We start from the raw sequence: 18,236 nt of genomic DNA on the forward strand, positions 1-18,236 counted from the left end.
ATCTTGTACATCTCTATCATCTCCCATCCTCCTCCTCTCCAGAAAGGAAAGCCCTGGTTCACATAATCTTTCTGGTCCCTGTCAACTCAGTCTCTCCTCATAGGCTAACCCCCTCTCTCAACCTTTCCTCATATGTCCTCTAGTTTAGGCAGCATTCTAGTAAATCTCCTCTGCACCCTCTCTAATGCATCCACATCCTTCCTACAAATATGGTGACCAGAACACAATATTCTGAGTTATGTCACAGATGAGTGCTTTCAGTCAAGAAAGAAAAATAATTGTTCCAAGGGAGTCTGTGTACCAAGTGCCCTCTTGTGGTTAATGCCTACACAAGAACCTGAAACATCCAAATTACAGTAATCACTGACACACTGACGCACTGGGTCAGGCCTATAATCACCCATTATCATGTAATTGTACCACAGTGGGAGAATTATCATCCTATATCTATAGCACCACTCATTACATCTTATCAGAATATGTTCCTGTTCACGGAGCAAATAAAACCTACTGTCGTTTGAACACCAGCAGTAGAGATACCAACCATGGGCCTTGGAACTTTGCTCAACCTTCAGTGAAATACTCTAATAGCATAGTGAAAACCTGTGAAACCAACAGTGCCTGTTGCAACAGCAATTATATTTCCTAAAATAATTCAGTAACATCCACTGAAACTTAATTGAGCTGAAAGGTGTCATCAGAATATTTATTGAGTGTCAGGTGACACACGCAAACAAAGAACTCCATGGTGACTTGCTCCCAATAAAAGGTTCACGGTTACCATTAAGTGCAACAAATACAGAAATAATCTCATGCACCATTCATAACTGTTCAATCAATGAGCGGGCAAACTACACTAAATCCAATGTACATGATATTTCAGAGATATGTGAGAGAAAAATCTGGCAGTCATAAAAAAAATTGCTAAAAGCATGGCTGTCACAAGGAAATCAATTTCCCCGGATCTCTCCAAATTCTTCCGTTAGTAAAACAGGATGCACAGGGCGCCCAAATGAGCAGGCCTGGTTCTTCATCACATCTTTCAGCCTGTGTATAGTCGCTGTCATTGAGAGCCTAGGATGTACAATGGGCTCAAACACACAAATTTGCCAAAGGACAGGATAAAACCAGCACAAAAGCCACATGCTGGAGGGAGTTCAATTGGACCTCTCCCAATTACATCTCATTCAATACAGCAATGAAACAAAAGACCTGGGCAGCCCCTGGCTTGTCCTGGTCTACATCGGGACGAGAGCGAGATCCCAGGCTGGCCATGATGGTTCTGGCTCCCTGAATGCTGCTGGAACAGCTGGGGAGGGGCTGATCCAGGGCCATTGCTTCCTTTCTACATCCCATCAGGGAGGAGAAGAGACAACCAGCAGCATTTGTTCTGGCATTGATAGGCCAGGGCTAATGGGGTGCTGCACTGCTTCTGGAATAGACTTTAAAACCTTTGACCCGGTCTGTTTGCTGGGGAGAATGTTAAAAACTTTCTTTTCAACCAGCACACCCAACTTTAAGTCAACATCATGACAACAGATGATATGGCTGCAGAAACCAGCTCCTGTGATTCACACAACACTACAGTCTCTACACTTCAAAAGCACTTCAATAGTTGGATGACTGGTTGGAGAGCCCCAAAGATATGAAAACTTAATTAGAAAGTTATTTGTGTTCTTTTAGAATCACAGAGGACCCATGCAAACGAAGACGGGTGTCCTACTGGAATCAGTGGGGTTATGGAGGCAGGGACAGGCCTGCTGGAATCAGTGGGGTTTACTAGGAGGCCGGGATTGGCCTGCTGGAATCAATGGGGTTTACTAGGAGGCAGGGACAGGCCTGCTGGAATCAGTGGGGTTTACTAGGAGGCAGGGTCAGGCCTGCTGGAATCAGTGGGGTTTACTAGGAGGCAGGGAGAGGCCTGCTGGAATCAGTGGGGTTTACTAGGAGGCAGGGACAGGCCTGCTGGAATCAGTGGGGTTTACTGGGAGGCAGGGACAGGCCTGCTGGAATTAGTGGGGTTTACGAGGAGGCAGGGACAGGCCTGCTGGAATCAGTGGGGTTTACTAGGAGGCAGGAACAGGCCTGCTGGAATCAGTGGGGTTTACTAGGAGGCAGGGACAGGCCTGCTGGAATCAGTGGGGTTTACTAGGAGGCCGGGTTAGGCCTGCTGGAATCAGTGGGGTTTACTAGGAGGCCGGGATTGGCCTGCTGGAATCAGTGGGGTTTACTAGGAGGGAGGGACAGGCCTGCTGGAATCAGTGGGGTTTACTAGGAGGCAGGGACAGGCCTGCTGGAATCAGTGGGGTTTACTGGGAGGCAGGGACAGGCCTGCTGGAATCAGTGGGGTTTACTAGGAGGCAGGGACAGGCCTGCTGGAATCAGTGGGGTTTACTAGGAGGCAGGGACAGGCCTGCTGGAATCAGTGGGGTTTACTAGGAGGCCGGGTCAGGCCTGCTGGAATCAGTGGGGTTTACTAGGAGGCAGGGACAGGCCTGCTGGAATCAGTGGGGTTTACTGGGAGGCAGGAACAGGCCTGCTGGAATCAGTGGGGTTATGGAGGCAGGAACAGGCCTGCTGGAATCAGTGGGGTTTACTGGGAGGCAGGAACAGGCCTGCTGGAATCAGTGGGGTTTACTGGGAGGCAGGAACAGGCCTGCTGGAATCAGTGGGGTTATGGAGGCAGGAACAGGCTTGCTGGAATCAGTGGGGTTTACTAGGCCGGGATTGGCCTGCTGGAATCAATGGGGTTTACTAGGAGGGAGGGACAGGCCTGCTGGAATCAGTGGGGTTTACTGGGAGGCAGGAACAGGCCTGCTGGAATCAGTGGGGTTTACTAGGAGGCAGGGACAGGCCTGCTGGAATCAGTGGGGTTTACTAGGAGGCAGGAACAGGCCTGCTGGAATCAGTGGGGTTTACTAGGAGGCCGGGATTGGCCTGCTGGAATCAATGGGGTTTACTAGGAGGGAGGGACAGGCCTGCTGGAATCAGTGGGGTTTACTGGGAGGCAGGAACAGGCCTGCTGGAATCAGTGGGGTTTACTAGGAGGCAGGGACAGGCCTGCTGGAATCAGTGGGGTTTACTAGGAGGCAGGAACAGGCCTGCTGGAATCAGTGTGGTTATGAGGAGGCAGGGACAGGCCTGCTGAAATCAGTGGGGTTTACTGGGAGGCAGGGACAGGCCTGCTGGAATCAGTGGGGTTATGGAGGCAGGGACAGGCCTGCTGGAATCAGTGGGGTTTACTGGGAGGCAGGGACAGGCCTGCTGGAATCAGTGGGGTTTACTAGGAGGCAGGAACAGGCCTGCTGGAATCAGTGTGGTTATGAGGAGGCAGGGACAGGCCTGCTGGATTTAGTGGGGTTTACTAGGAGGCAGGGACAGGCCTGCTGGAATCAGTGTGGTTATGAGGAGGCAGGGACAGGCCTGCTGGAATCAGTGGGGTTTACTAGGAGGCCGGGTCAGGCCTGCTGGATTCAGTGGGGTTTACTAGGAGGCAGGAACAGGCCTGCTGGAATCAGTGGGGTTATGAGGAGGCAGGGACAGGCCTGCTGGATTCAGTGGGGTTTACTAGGAGACAGGGACAGGCCTGCTGGAATCTGTGTGGTTATGAGGAGGCAGGGACAGGCCTGCTGGATTCAGTGGGGTTTACTAGGAGACAGGGACAGGCCTGCTGGAATCTGTGTGGTTATGAGGAGGCAGGGACAGGCCTGCTGGAATTAATAGGGTTTACGAACAGGGAGGGACAACCAGATATTTGGGGTCAAACAGGATGAATGATCCCTTGGGCGAGATCTCACAGCAGGAGTGGGAAAAAAACTAAAATATGCAATGGACACAAACTAAACCAGAGAAGATTATAGGGCTGCATTGCAACCTCCGGCAGCTGGAAGAGTTGCAGCAGCTTTAATGAAGAGTGAGAAACTGACATTACTGCAGCGTGTCACCGCTTCCCCACTTTGCCAGCAACACCAGGGGCAGAATGGAGATCAGGGAACGCCAGCCCCTGCCCATACAGACTGCAGAGTGATCACTGTGGACTACAGCTGTCAGTAAATAGTTATGGTGAAGCGCAGATACAAAGCAGGCTGAAATTCCAGCCAGTTTTCAATTACATTGAATTTCGAGCTTTTTTGATCCCTTACTTACATTTGTGCAGGTTTCCCCAATCTAATCAGAGCTCCATTTATTTATCAGCTTTCCCGATAGTGATCCCTTGGTGAAAGTAATGGGAAAATGATACTGTCCCATTGAGAAGTTGGAGAGTATACCCTGTTGTAGCACCATGATTGCTTAACTCACAGCGATTCCAGCCTGTGTTACAAATGAGCACAGAGTACTCCCCTCTGAACAGAGTGGGAAGAAACTCTAACATTAATGGAATGGAAATGGAGGTGCCACAGCAAGGAATGACTGTGCAGCCAGCCATTAGCTTTGGGAACCTTTGTGGCAGTCGGAAGGACAATCAGAGGCACTTTATCCGGCACCCGATTCCAGATTTCCCCTTCTGCAGCAGGAAGTAGATGTGCAGACAGACAGGATCGTCCGGACTCCCGCAATTACTGCCCCATTCAGTCACATCAAGATCCTCCTGAGCTAGTCCAGGACAGAGAGTGACGAATGGCGAGCGACAGCTGACGAAAATGGAGCTTCCTGATTGGAGGGGGAGAATGGAGCTGCTTTTACAGATCATATGGGCTTGTAGAGAAGAGTGGTGACGTACTTCTTCTTGTAACGATGGGTGGCGCTCAATACCATGACACCATCCTGCGAACAATGACAAGTACTTAGCAAAGAGCAAACGCAACATCATTGCACAATTGTAAAGTACAATGCACTTTGGCAGCAACGGGATAAGGTTACAGCATCTCTAGCACAGGACTCAGCATTCGCTCAGGGAACTCAATATGGCAATTCCTCCTCGCTAACCTCTGGGAGCTATACATCAAAATGCAGCAAGGTCAGACGGTGGTCTGACATCTCACAACTCCGGGAACTTGGGGCCAATCATAACTTTCAGTGCTATTTGTGCAGAGTTTGCACATTCTGCCTGCCATTCCACACATTTGCCCTCGTACTCTGGCTTCCCCCTACATCCCAAAGTGTAGGTCAGTGGCAAAGAAACGAAAGGGAAGTTGATGGGCATGAGAGAGAAGAGAAGCTGCAGGGAAACAGAACAAGAAGAACAGAACTGGGATCTAACATGGATCCATCAGGCGGAATGCTCTCTGTGTCAACATTAATAAGTAGAAAGGGCTTGGCACTGAGCTTCAAGTAGTCTTTAGACACGAGGTGCACTATATTTGAAATCCAAAGTTATGAAAGATGAGGTAAAACTGGGTGGGAGAAACTGGAAAATGCATGAGGGGGAGAACTGTGGTATGCGGGGATAGGAGAGTAATGACTATGAAAGTTGGAGTGGGCAACTAGGGGATAATGAGGATATGCGTATTCCACTTATAGAGTGCAGTTCAAAGCTTTGGGATGTCACAAAGGATGCTCCCGATGACTGACATGCAGCTGTTCATTTAGATAAATGAACTGTTAATATTGTACCAAGTCTGTATCTTAGTACATATGACATGAGTAGCAAGATCCAACAAAGAGCACTGATATCAAAAATCTTTGGGTGAATAAAATACCAATTAGGGAACTGGAAGAATTAGGGAACCTTCCTCAACAGGTTCCTTTTTTTTTTAAAAAAAAGGATCTATTCAAATAGCTAATATGTGCTCCTTTGAAGTGTTGGATCTTTAAAGAATTATCAGGATAAAGGAATGTAGTGGGAGTCTCAACCTTCTAACTTTGCTTAGACTTCCTTGTTCTGGTGGTACTTGTGGGCAAGATGCTTGTGTGAGGGAGTGGGGGGAGAAGGGCAAGGTACAAACCTTGGTGCAGTGCAGAATGCGAGGGGAATTTGTGGGAGAAGTTGTGCAAATGCCGGCTTTTCATATCAGTATGGATGGGTGGGAGGGACCGACTTGTTTAGCTCTTGTTTTGTTGCTTATTTTGCTGTTAATGTTTTTGTCTTCTGTGTCGTTCTGCCAAGCACTGTCAGTATGCTATGTTGGTGCCGGAATGCAGTGACATTTGTGGACTGCACCCATACATTGCCAGGCTTCACAAATGAAGCGTTTCACTGCATGTTTCCATGCACATGTAATAATCAATCTGAATATCAGACCCCTCTTATAAGACTGATATCGAGGAAATAAAAGGTGCTCTGTCACAGCTTATGAGCTCCAAAATTTGACCAGTGAATCTTGAACTTTTCCTTCTCAATTTACAGCAAGATACAGCAGTGAATGTTATTGAAAGATCAGCAACACATAATTGGAGTTAGGTGTGCAGTTTTTGCATATTTTTCCTTTTAATTTCCTATTTTTTTTATCAGTTTAAAAAAGAGTCAAAATAAAACAGTAAGGTGTTTTTTGAATCTTACTGTAAAATTCAAGTTTGAGGAATAGGTCCTTTTAAATACCTCTAGTCATTCCAGTGAATTCATAACCGACCCACCTCTCCCATCCCCTCACTTTAAAACAAATTCTGTCCAGGGCAGACTGTTGACTAGAGGAATTTAACAGCCAGTAGCAGAACCTGGTGGGTTAGTACTTCTGGCCAAGCAGATAGATTGAAGAGTGAAGACATTTTAAAAAAGAGCAATACTAACCTTGATGGACAGAGCATACAGGTGGTTCAACATGACGTGGTTTGGCTCTGGAAGCAAGGCAGGATCACACTAAGAGCAAGAGCAAACACACCAGGATCAGAATGAGACCCTCTCTGTACAGAACATGGAACAGTACAGGCCCTTCGGCCAATCCTCCCAACAACTTCAACACCAAATTTCTCGCAAATTTCTTTCATCCAAGTGCCTAAGAGTCTGATAGAATACCCTGAATGTATCTGCCTCTACCACCACCTGGTCAGCATATTCCACACCCGCTACTCTGTGTAAAAAACCTCCCACTGACAGCCATCCTACCTATACTTTCCTCCAACCACATTAAAATTATGCCCTCTTGTATTAGCCATTTCTGTCCTGGGAAAAACATTGGTTGTCCATTCTATCTATGCCTCTTAGCATCTCATACACCTCTATCAAGTCACCGCTCACGCTCCTTCATTCCAAACAGAAACGCCTCAGTAATGCTTTTTAATTTCAGCCTCTTATGACCGAGAGTTACTGGAGACTTGCACGGGGTTATCATTCTGCAGCATTGCACAACCCAGTGTGTCGCTACGATGTTGAGGTTCTCAGCCGACTTCAGGGGTGCATTGGTTAAGCAGTAGGAGAGGGAGAAGGTCATCCACTGCATTCTGGGCTAACAAATTAATTGAGTGAGAAAATGAAGACAAGTTTGCTGTTTTTAACAGATCAAGAATCCATTGAGTATCAGCTTTTAAAATAAAAAAATGGGTTTTTGCAAAGTTACTGGTTAGGATGGTGACTATGTGTAAGTGGTACAACAAAAATATTCAAGGACATCTTTGCATGCTTAGAAGCAGAATGATACATACAAACACTTAACGAACAGACTGTCATAGGATAATAACCTGTATGGCTACTCAATTCATATGCATCAAAACCAGTGCCCAGTCTCACGACATTGGGCAATTGATAATCACACAGCACTGGACATGTGTAGTATTCCACAGTATGTACATTGCACCAGCTAAAAAGAAAAACATCTTGTGTACAGAACTAGGCACACATACACAATATAAAAGTGACGATAATAAATCAAAAACAGTACCAGAAGTCAGGGACAAATACAAACTCATCTACTCAGAAAGTGAAAAAACATGCTTTAAAACCACCCAGTTTATTTATCTGCTATAAAGCACTGGCATCCTCATGTCTGTGATTCTATACTGATCATCTGAATGACAGTACCAACAGCAGCCCACCAGCTAAGAGTTTCCTCACCCGGTGAAAGGCAGCCAGAAGCACAGAGTTATTGTCCTTCTTTGTGAATGTGGTGACCCACAAAGAGAACTCAGATCTTCTCAAATCCGGGTTGTCCCAAGGACACCAGTACACATCCCACTGTGTGTCTGCAGGCAGCACCTCCACAAGTTCATCACAGGCACAGGCATGCACTGGATCATCACACAGATTCTGAACAGCTCTCAGTATCCCAATGAAAAGCTGACTCATCAAATATTGATCATTCAGCTCCCAGTAAGCTAAACCTCATAAAGGCCAGTTGTATCATGTCATTGCAAATCACAGAAAAAGCAATGGCTTGAACTCACTGAGATGCCCGTGTCCTTGTTCAGGATGACCTGGAGCAGGTGTGGCGGCAGAATAGGTGGCGTTTTAATTCTCTCCTCTGGCTTGTACACATATGGATCCTGATGATACGGGCCAGGGGGAGAGCTTGACAGATCTAAGAAAGATTAATCATCCTGATTAACCCTACTTTGAGATTAATAACAGAAGCCGTGACGGTAGCTAAAATGTTTAATGTAAACAAGGGTAGTAGCAGCAAAACTGATCAATGAGAAAAAGGGGCAGGAATTCACGAAATGAGTATGAGATCGTTTTCATTAATGCATTTCTAGCTCAAAGTGGATGTGCGAAAATTTATTTTATTAATAAAAAAGGCAAATAACCTAGAAAGGACAACATTAAAAGGAGTTGAGGAGAGCCTGCCAGGTGCTCAGTAGGCCTTAACTGGAGCAATGGGTTCAGTTTAGAGTCACTGGCAGCAGCTCTACAAGTATGCCACTTTGGGAATAGTTAGAGCTTTGGAGTAGGTAAAGGAACAAGTTACCAGAACATGTAGGAATTAGGTTACGCGGAGAGGGCATATCCTCAGAGTACAGAATGTTCAGAGGAGATTTAATTTTACTACAGGCAGAAATGTTGGGAGCCAGACGGATACTAAATTATGAACTCACTGGCTCTTCTGCCAACCACCTTGAGGCAGCAGTTTTAAAAACACAGTAATTTTTAAAACAGAGTTTTAAAAACTCCAGAACTGATCATCTGTTATTTGTGAAGTGGGGTGCCGTGCACAATCATAATCGATTGAAAATGGACGTGGAAGCACGGAGAAACATCGGGAAATTCCAGGAAGACCTTTTTCGTTGCTGCTGCTGCTGCTGTGAGGTCCGGGACTCTGCTGGGAAGAACAGGCCCCCAGTCCTCGGGGTCGTGTTGCCGATGTTCGTTGGTGGGGCCGTCTTAATACGCTCGGCAGAGGATGGTGCTCAGAGAAGCTGTGCCGGAGGGGATGGTCGTTGGCTCGGAGGTTCGACGGACTCAGGTCACTTTTGGTGTGTGCTGCGTCTGCGAGGCTGAGTCAGGCGGCGCTTTGGAAGTCCATAGCGGGGGTACTCCCTTCTGCCGCCGGCGTGGGATTGCGACTCTGTCGGGACCCTGGGGACTTGTGGAAACTGTGGTGATTTCTTTTGAACTTACAGTCCTTTAACATCTTGGACTATTTTTACTGTGCCCATAGTCTGTTTTTTTTTATCAATTATGCTATTGTTTGCACTGTTGTAACTATATGTTGTAATTATATGATTTTGTGCAGGTCTTGTAGCTTTAGTTTTTGGTCTTGTTTTTAATTTTTGTCTGGTGGGTTTGGAGCTCCTTTCCGGGGAACGCGCTAGATGGTAGCGCGATATTAATATGCAGCAGCCTCTCCGGACTCTGGATTGGGGATTGCCAAACGTTATGTGGATTTTCTGGTGTAGTCTGTTTTGTCATGTGCTTATGTGATATCATTCTGGAGGAACGTTGTCTCATTTTTTAACTGCATTGCATTTGTGGTTTCTAAATGACAATAAACTGAATCTGAATCTGATTTGTGTTGACCAATTACAAAAAGGGCAATAGAAACAGATTCAAGAGGATGGAAACAGAATAAATGAAGACCAAGTGGTGACAGAGCAGGCATGTTGAATTCATTGCATAGCCTTAGCAAACAGCCAGCAAGGAGCTACAGGCTGAGTTCCTCCTCCTCCTCTCATAAGGGGAGCACGTCTTATGAGAACAGGTTGAGTGAACTTGGCCTTTTCTCCTTGGAGCAACAGTGGATGAGAGGTGACCTGATAGAGGAGTGTAAGATGATGAGAGGCATTGATCGTGTAGATAGTCTGAGGCTTTTTCCCAGGGCTGAAACAGTTGCCACATGAGGACACAGGTTTAAGGTGCTGGGGAATAGGTACAGAGGAGATGTCAGGGGTAAGTTTTTTTTGAGTGGTGAGTGTGTGGAAAGGGCTGCCAGCAATGGTGGTGGAGGCGGAAATGATGGGGTCTTTTAAGACAGTGGCCTGGTGGTTGGGGACCACTGTTTTAAGTGGCATTTAGATAGGTACATGGAGCTTAGTAAAATAGAGGGCTATAGGTAAGCCTAGTAATTTCTATGGTAGGGACATGTTCAGCTCAACTTTGTGGGCTGAAGGGCCTGCATTATGCTGTATGTTTTCTGTTTCTATGTCACCCTAACATTACATGTGGCACTTTTTCAAGTCTCATCACAATTCAGCTCTCACACCTCCGACTCACCTGACATGTCTGAACATTTCTGCGAATCCACCATCAATGCATCAAACACTTCGAAGTCCGTCTGCCGCACCTGAATGACATTGTTGATCGTGCCGAGCTGGCTGGTGGTGGTGGGCTGTAGAGACAGCACATTTCAAAACTTACACATCAAACCACAATGTGCAAGCTGCAAACCCTTTAGCACCAATGTCTCTCCAATGCTTCAGTTCACCATCCTTGTGTCGTATTTGACCCAGTATACCCGAGACAAAACTTATTACTGGTTTCTGTCCCTGTAACATCCCTCAACCCGGGCAGAATGCACCCAGTTTGGAAACCTCCATCGTGCCTCCTGAGCCTATCCACCACCAGCCCAACAAATCACACCATCCCCTTTACTCACAAGCCTGGTTTTGGCTGACCTACCTGCCTCCAGTTAAAGTCTGATTGTAAAATTATCTCATTTTCAAATTGCTGGGGTGGGGGGGGAGGATTATCTCCTAGGGGTGGTGTTCCCCGCACTTTTGAAGCCCTTGTCTGAACTGGTAGAGATGGTGGGTTTGGAAGGTGTTGGTCTACTGAGTTGCTGCCATGTAACCTATGGACAGGACAGACTGCTGCTAATGTGTGTTGGTGCAGAAATGAGCAACAGTTGTGGATGGGCTGCTTTATCAATGTCCTTATCTAAATTCGAGCTTCTTAAGTATTGTTCAAGCTGCATTCAATCCAGGCAAGGAGAGTATTCCACTAATCTGGTGGATGCCAGACAGGCATTGGTATGTAGGGGAGTTACCCACTGCAGGATTCCTAGCCTCTGACCTGCTCTTGCAGCTACATTATGTATTTGGCTACTCTAGTTCCGTTTCTGGACAGTGTATTATTAGAGGGGATTTCAGGAAATGCCATGGAATGTCAGGGGGTTGGATTTTCTTTTTTTGGATATAGTCATTGCTTGACACTTGTGTAATGCAAATGTTACTAGTCTGCTATCAGCCCAGGCCTAGATACTGGCCAAGTCTTGCTTCATTTGGATATGGACTTAATAAACTTCATTATCTGAGTAGGTGGGAATACAGAAGGTTTCCTCTTTGATCCCCATTGACTCACATTTAGCTGCCATACTTAATCAAATATGGCCTTGATGTCACAGGTGTTTCCTTACTTCACCTGCAGAGTTCCACTCTCTTATCCATGTTTGCACCATAACTGTGAAATGGTCAAGAGCTGAGTGGCTTTGGCAGAAAACAAATCAAGCTTCTGTGAGCAGGCTGTTGCTGACTGAATGTAGTACTGATTACCCCTTCCATCCTTCGCTGATGAGAACAGACTAACGGAGTGGTAATCGTGCTTCTGGAGGGACACCCTCCCACAGCATCAGGTGGTTGCCAGAACAGCCGGCCAAGGATAAAATATGCAGGCAATTTTGCTTTGATCAATGGTCTCCACACAAAGCTAATTATATGTGATAAGGACCTGAAATTAAGTTCAAGCATTCTGTAAGAAAAATAACGAGCAAGACTTGGAACTACAGTAGTTTTCTGGCGCAGCCTACTGCGAGACTGAGTTTCCTAGACTCTATCCATATAAGATATAAAATTCAAGGGTGGCAGTGTGGAGCAATTCTGAAGATTCTCCATGCCACAAAAATGGACCATGAATCAAAGTATGTATATCATACATAACCTTGGGAATCATTTTCTTGTAGGCACTCACAGGAAAACAGAACCATAGAGAATCCACAAAAAACACACACTACAAAAACTGAAACTGGAAGAGACAGCCATGGCGAACTTGAAGCCAGTTTGAAGTTTCAAGGCCCCAGAGCAGAAAACAAGCCAGAGTTCAGCCCCACCACTCCGTGCCAGCCAGGATCTCCCACCCGAGTCTGTCCAGTGTACCTGTGTTTGACCTTTCTCCCTCTCTTGTCGCTACTGCCATCAGAGAGAAGTGCCGGGGTCCTGCAAGCTGTGCCGCCAGGTTCCGTAGCAGTTGTTGTGCCCCTGGACTAACTTCACTCGCCTCAGTGCTGAAGTGACTCAGCAGCCCATGGACCCCCCCACCTTCAGGGATTCGGGAACCCTCGGACTGCCCCTTGGGGACTTGGCAGCTCACATTCTCAGTATTACTTGTTTGCATTGTATCATTTGGACAATCTGTTCCCTTTGCACATCAGACTTTAGTCTTTCTTGTTATAGTGTGGTGTTTCGTGGATTCTATATTTTCGATTTTGAGATACAATACAGTAACAGGCCCTTCTGGCCCAATAAGTCTGCTCCGCCCAGTTATACACGTGAGCAATTAACCCACTAACCCATACATCTTTGGGAGGTGGGAAGAAACTGGAGTACCTGGGGGAAACCCAGGCACTCATGAGGAGAATGTACAAACTCTGTACAGAGAGCAACCCGTGTCGCCAGCACTGAATAGCTTTATGCTAACTGCTACACTCTTGTGCTGCTACCGAGTTTCATTGTTTTTCCCGCAAGGAAGTGAATCTCAAGGTTCTAAATGACACACAAACTTTGACAATAAATGAACGTTGAACAGTGCCTATAACATTGCCAATCACAACGTGTACCAGTTCCCACATATCCTGGCTCCCTTTCATTAATTACAGAACACAACCATCTCATACCTCTGATGTATCGTGAGTCCACTGACCATCCACATAGAACTTGTACTGATGCTCACCCTCGGGGAGATCCAGAATTGCCACAAAGTTGTTCTGACTGTAGAAGGCAAGGGAGAGGAGTAAGTAAGCTCATGAAATGAGATGTGGCTGATGCTGCTGAGTCAGTTCATAATGTCCCTGGGCAGAAGGCAGCATTAGATGGGCAGTTGTAGGTGGTGTTCCTGTCTCACAGTTCAACTCTCACCTCTTGTGTTGCATGCATGGTGTTTACATGCTTTTCTCTGTGAGCACACTAACTTGTCCCAGATGATTCATTTTCCCACCCTCACATCTCAAAGATGTGGTGGCCATTTAGACAATAGACAGTAGGTGCAGGAGTAGGCCATTCAGCCCTTCTAGCCAGCACCGCCATTCACTGTGATCATGGCTGATCATACACAATCAGTACCCCGTTCCTGCCCTCTCCCCATATCCCTTGACCCCGCTATCTATAAGAGCTCTATCTAACTCTCTCTTGAATGCACCAAGAGACTTGGCCTCCACTGCCTTCTGGGGCAGAGCATTCCACATATCCACCACTCTCTGGGTGAAAAAGTTTTTCTGCATCTCTGTTCTAAATGGCCTATCCCTTATTCTTAAACTGTGGCCTCTAGTTCTGGACTCACCCATCAGCGGGAACATGCTCCCTGCCTCCAGCGTGTCCAATCCCTTAATAATCTTATATGTTTCAATCAGATCCCCTCTCATCCTTCTAACTTCCAGTGTATACAAGCCCAGTCGCTCCAATCTGTCAACATATGACAGTCCTGCCATTCCGGGAATTTGGTTAATTGGCTACTGTAAATTTCTGTCATGAACTTTAATGGGCTCATGAGACAGAATGGGCTACAAGGAAATAAGTAGGGAAATGAGGTTTAGGGGATTGCTCCAAGAGCCAGCATAGATTCATCAGGCCAAATGGCTTCCTTCCACACCATGTAGAAATATGAAGCTTGTTAAACGGTCTTGTGCAGCTAAACCTGGAACCAAAAGCAACTAGAAAGGAAATAATTGTCTGGCACCCTGATTGCAGTTGAGTATGGAATGCACCAAATGGTGAAATTGATGGCATACTGTGAGATATTTGTACTCCTCCTCCAGTGGGAGTTCAACAAAACCCTTGGAAAACAATCAACACACTCACGTGTAGCTCCTAAGATTTCTCATTGGTTCCCTGTCAAACTTGTATCAGAAAGTCAAAGAGCCCATGGAAATGATTATATTGCACATCAGGTTTGTGCTGCAGTTATCATGATAACTGCTCAGGAACTACTGTCCTTGTTTCCAAAAAGATCATCTATCTATCATTGCAATTAAATATAACTCTCTTTATCACAGTGGTCGAACCTAATGCTACAACTCCCCATTGTGATTATTATGAAGCATCACTACCTAGTTCAGGTACTCCTGTGCCAATGATTAGATAAGCAATACAACGTTACTGGACCCATTATCATAAATATAAATGAAAACTATTCTTGCATCAGTATGCACTTACTAAACCTCTGAATTATGTCTTCCTACATAGACATACTACTCCAATTCAAGTCTGGTCTTCCTGTAAAGAGTGTTTGTCATTTGTCTCGCACCCACAGCAGGTCTCCAGTAATCATCATGGAGGGCAGCCCGCACTCCTGTCAAACTTATGAGGAGGGGTTTGGGCTTCAGGGAGACCTACCTTCTGGTCAGTGGGATTTTGTTGGTCCAACCATTGAAGGATCCAGAGATAAAAACTTCCTTCCCACCCCCTTTCCATCGAAACACAGTCGGGCGAGCCTGCTTGGAAATTTTGTCAGTCACTTCCAGGTCGTGTTGCCAGGCAAGGTACTCATCCTTCTCCATCGGGCCCTTGAAGGCAGAAGAAAACTCTGAAAATGAACCCAATCACTGGCCGATTTAAAACTCAACTTTCTTAACTACATTTCATCTGCAGGTAAAGCAACCCAGGAACAGCTGACTTACAAACAAATGACTAATCTGCTTGAGTAGAGCAGTCGGAGCAGACCTGCATGGAACTTAGTGAAGTCCGTTAGGCAGAGTCTCAGTACAGTCTTGTGACAAACTGAGACCTTTGCAAAATGACTTTCTTCTACTCTGCTTCTTCCTTCCATACAGAACAACTGACAACTATAGCCCTGTGGTTACAGCATCAGGGAGTTCCTGGCTGGGATCTACATCAGCACACCAGTCCCAATGAATGACGCCCCCCCCAAACATCTTTTAGGGAAATCTCTGGAAAACCCAGATGCTGTTGCAGCAGGCAACTTACAATGTTTTAACTTTTCTGAACATGCGCAGGTGATTTGTTAACCCCTTTGTGCTTGGAGTATGTGCAAAGGATCTCAAGGGTGTAGCAATTCCCTGCCACATACAGTTTGGAATCTGCATAAACCACCTGGCTAGTTTAAAACTGGTACAGAAACAGCAATACCATTGATTTTAATGATGGGGATTACATGCTATAAATTAAAATTTAACAGGCATAATAGTTTCTTATTGCAAGAACATTTATTGTATTTGGGCAGCAATGGTAACCCAAGGTATGAAAACACAACAGAAGAAAAGACTGCTCAGTGGGAGGGGCGGCAGATCAGTAAAGAGTGGAAGAGAAAAGGACAGAGGTATGTTTCAGTTACTGTCACTTTTCTGATGCTGTGATCCAGGACGTTGTAAAAGGGAGTGCGAAACATTCAAACATTCCAGAAAACAACATGTTCAGAGAGGATAAGCAGAAAGCCAAATGAAATGATTAAGGAAGAACTGACTAAGGGAGGAGAAAGAAGTTGTCATCAAAAGGTTAAAGATGGAATTCACCTACTTAGAATTAAACAGCAACTGAGGCCGCATTACATTATTGTGCGTGTCTATAGACAACCTCATAATGGGGCAGTGATAAAGATAATCCACAAAGAAGCTAGAAGGATGCAAAGCAAGTTCCTCTCACAGAGGGTAATGAACCTAATTTTCTATCCTGGAGGGTCGCAGAGGCTACATCACTGGAGGGATTGAAAGAGATGGATATGGTTTTGAATTGGCACAGGAGAGAAGTTGATGCCAGGGTAGATCAGTCAGGGAAAAATTACAGAGCAGCTCTGAAGGATTGAGTGGTCCACTCTTACTTCTTCTGTTCTTTGGACAACCATTCATTAATCAACAGGGCCGAGGTAGAACCAGGAACATTCCTGCTCTCTGATTCAACACTGTCCAATCCTCCAGCAGCCCTCTGCATCTACAGACAACTGGAAGATTATGGCTGGTGCTTTGCCGGATTCCAACCCCCAGCTATCTCTGCTACCTGGCTCAGCTTTGGGACAAATACAAACACTGCCTGTGTCTAACTCCTGAGGTTGCTCAGGTCCTGCTGGTTTTGCTCCCTGTCACTTCCTACCAACGGCACTCTTCGAGAGTTGGAGGAAGGCAATTATCCTCTGCAAAATAGTTTCGTGGGCAAAGCAGGGAGCACGGAGAAAATATTAAAAATCCTTTGTGGAGATACCAGTACTTTGATCTCCTCAGCATGAAAGATGTCTGAATCTTCTGGACTGTCCATCAAAATCTTGGGACGGTCGTGCTCTTTGGTATGAATAGCGCTGCCAGTGCTGTCTCTTCGGGAGGCTTTGTGACCCCCATGGCGCTCTAGCGCCGCACGCTCGCTGTTGGTGTTGCCCATCCTTTGAAGCTCAGTAAAACCCACTAAACAAATACAATGGGCAAAGAGGTCAGTCAATGGGAGAAGAAGCAAGGTTGGGGGGAGTATAGGTCGGGAGATGGAGCCGGGTGACGGGGCGGGGAAGAATTGGGGAATGGAGGGACGGACTAGGTGCGGGTGAAGAGACCGAGCCAGTGGGAGGGGTGAGGGAGGTGGAGTGGATATTTTGGTACTGCGGGCTGGGAGAGGGTGACGGGAGCGCCGGTCGCACAGGCCGGGCCGGGCCGTCCCGTCCCAATAAACGGGCAAGGGCGGAGCCCCAGCCTCCCCACAGGCCGTCCGGCGTGAACGTTACGAGCTCCGGATTACGATTCACCCCGTGTTCCGAATCGCCGCCGCCGCCGCCGCCGCCCGGACGCGACTCACCCACCGACGCTTTGATCCCTTCTTCCTCCGGTCAATGTTCACCGACACACCGCTCTTCCTATCCACCAATCAAATGCCACCCAACCGGTCCCACCAACTACGCGCTCCCGGGGACAGTGAACGCTGATGAGCTGGAGCAGGATTCCGGAGCCCGACAATGCTATGGATATGTTACTGTAATTATTCATAATGGGAGAGCCCTCATTACAGCAGGGACTCTGAAATAACATCATATATTATGTACGTACAACCCTAATCATTTCCTCAGTAATAGTAACACTATGACCACTTTCTCGGAAAATTTATTTGAAATTCGTACATGTAATTTTAAATTTTATGCCTCTAATGCTACCGCAAGCAAGTTTGCTTATTACATTTGTGTAGTCACGACCTTCTGCAATTGACAATAAACTCGACCAACTCATCATAATTGAAAAATAAATTGGCTTTTGCAAAATACTTAGAATATTGTGTACAGTTTTGGTCAACAACCTATAAAAATGATACCAATAAGACTAAGAGTGTAAAGAAAATTTACAAAAACATTGCCAGATCTTGTAGACTTAAGCTATTGGTAAAGATTGAATAAGCAAAGACTATATTTCTTAGAGTGTAGGAGAATGAGGAGAGATTTGATCGAGGTATACAAAATTATGATAGTAAATGTAAGCAGGTTTTTTCCACTAATTTTGGATGCAGCTAGAACTAGAGGTAATAGGTTAAGGGTGAAAGGTTTGAGGGAAACATGAGGAAACTCTCTTCTATGAGAGGCTGGTGAGAGTGTGGGACGAGCTGCCAGCAAAAATGCTGGATGTGTGTTTGATTTCAACATTGAAGAGAGATTCCGATATGGATGGGAGGGGTGTGGAAGGCTATGGTCTGGGTGCAAGTCAATGGGACTAGGCAGATAAATAGATTATCACAGATTAAATGGGCCAAATAGCCTGTTTCTTTGTTGCAGTGTTCTGACTAAATAAAACTGCAGATGCAGA

At 46.1% G+C, this 18,236-nt stretch overlaps 2 protein-coding genes across 5 annotated transcripts in view; one reads left to right on the top strand and one right to left on the bottom strand.

Annotated features, from left to right (window-relative positions):
• The window catches only part of LOC132404267 (uncharacterized), a 504,471-nt gene that overhangs the window by 475,809 nt on the left and 10,426 nt on the right, over nt 1-18,236 (top strand). The gene's annotated exons all lie outside the window — the stretch shown is intronic.
• Nucleotides 680-17,376, bottom strand: prkab1a (protein kinase, AMP-activated, beta 1 non-catalytic subunit, a). Of its 4 annotated transcripts, none has more exons than XM_059988416.1 (8): nt 17,249-17,376; nt 16,666-16,862; nt 14,848-15,017; nt 13,134-13,227; nt 10,520-10,634; nt 8,257-8,390; nt 6,668-6,736; nt 680-4,764 (listed from the first exon to the last, which is right to left on the bottom strand). In XM_059988416.1, the coding sequence occupies exons 2-8, from the start codon at nt 16,837-16,839 to the stop codon at nt 4,687-4,689; spliced, it is 834 nt and encodes a 277-aa protein (XP_059844399.1). In that variant the 5' UTR covers nt 16,840-16,862; nt 17,249-17,376; the 3' UTR covers nt 680-4,686. The 4 variants fall into 4 exon arrangements, with proteins under 4 accessions (XP_059844399.1, XP_059844400.1, XP_059844397.1 ...); XM_059988417.1 differs by having other exon boundaries at nt 16,672-16,862; nt 17,245-17,376; XM_059988414.1 differs by having other exon boundaries at nt 17,245-17,376.

This window comes from Hypanus sabinus, chromosome 13, assembly GCF_030144855.1.
Source record: "Hypanus sabinus isolate sHypSab1 chromosome 13, sHypSab1.hap1, whole genome shotgun sequence".
Taxonomy (NCBI): domain Eukaryota; kingdom Metazoa; phylum Chordata; class Chondrichthyes; order Myliobatiformes; family Dasyatidae; genus Hypanus; species Hypanus sabinus.

Coding starts and splice junctions, on each gene's coding strand:
- prkab1a (XM_059988416.1), bottom strand. CDS start 16,839: ATGGGCAACACCAACAGCGAGCGTGCGGCGCTAGAGCGCCATGGGGGT. Junction 15,018..16,665: donor CTGAGGAGATCAAAGTACTG/GTATCTCCACAA, acceptor TCTGCCTTCAAG/GGCCCGATGGAGAAGGATGA. Junction 4,765..6,667: donor TGTATGCTCTGTCCATCAAG/GTTAGTATTGCT, acceptor CATTGTTCGCAG/GATGGTGTCATGGTATTGAG.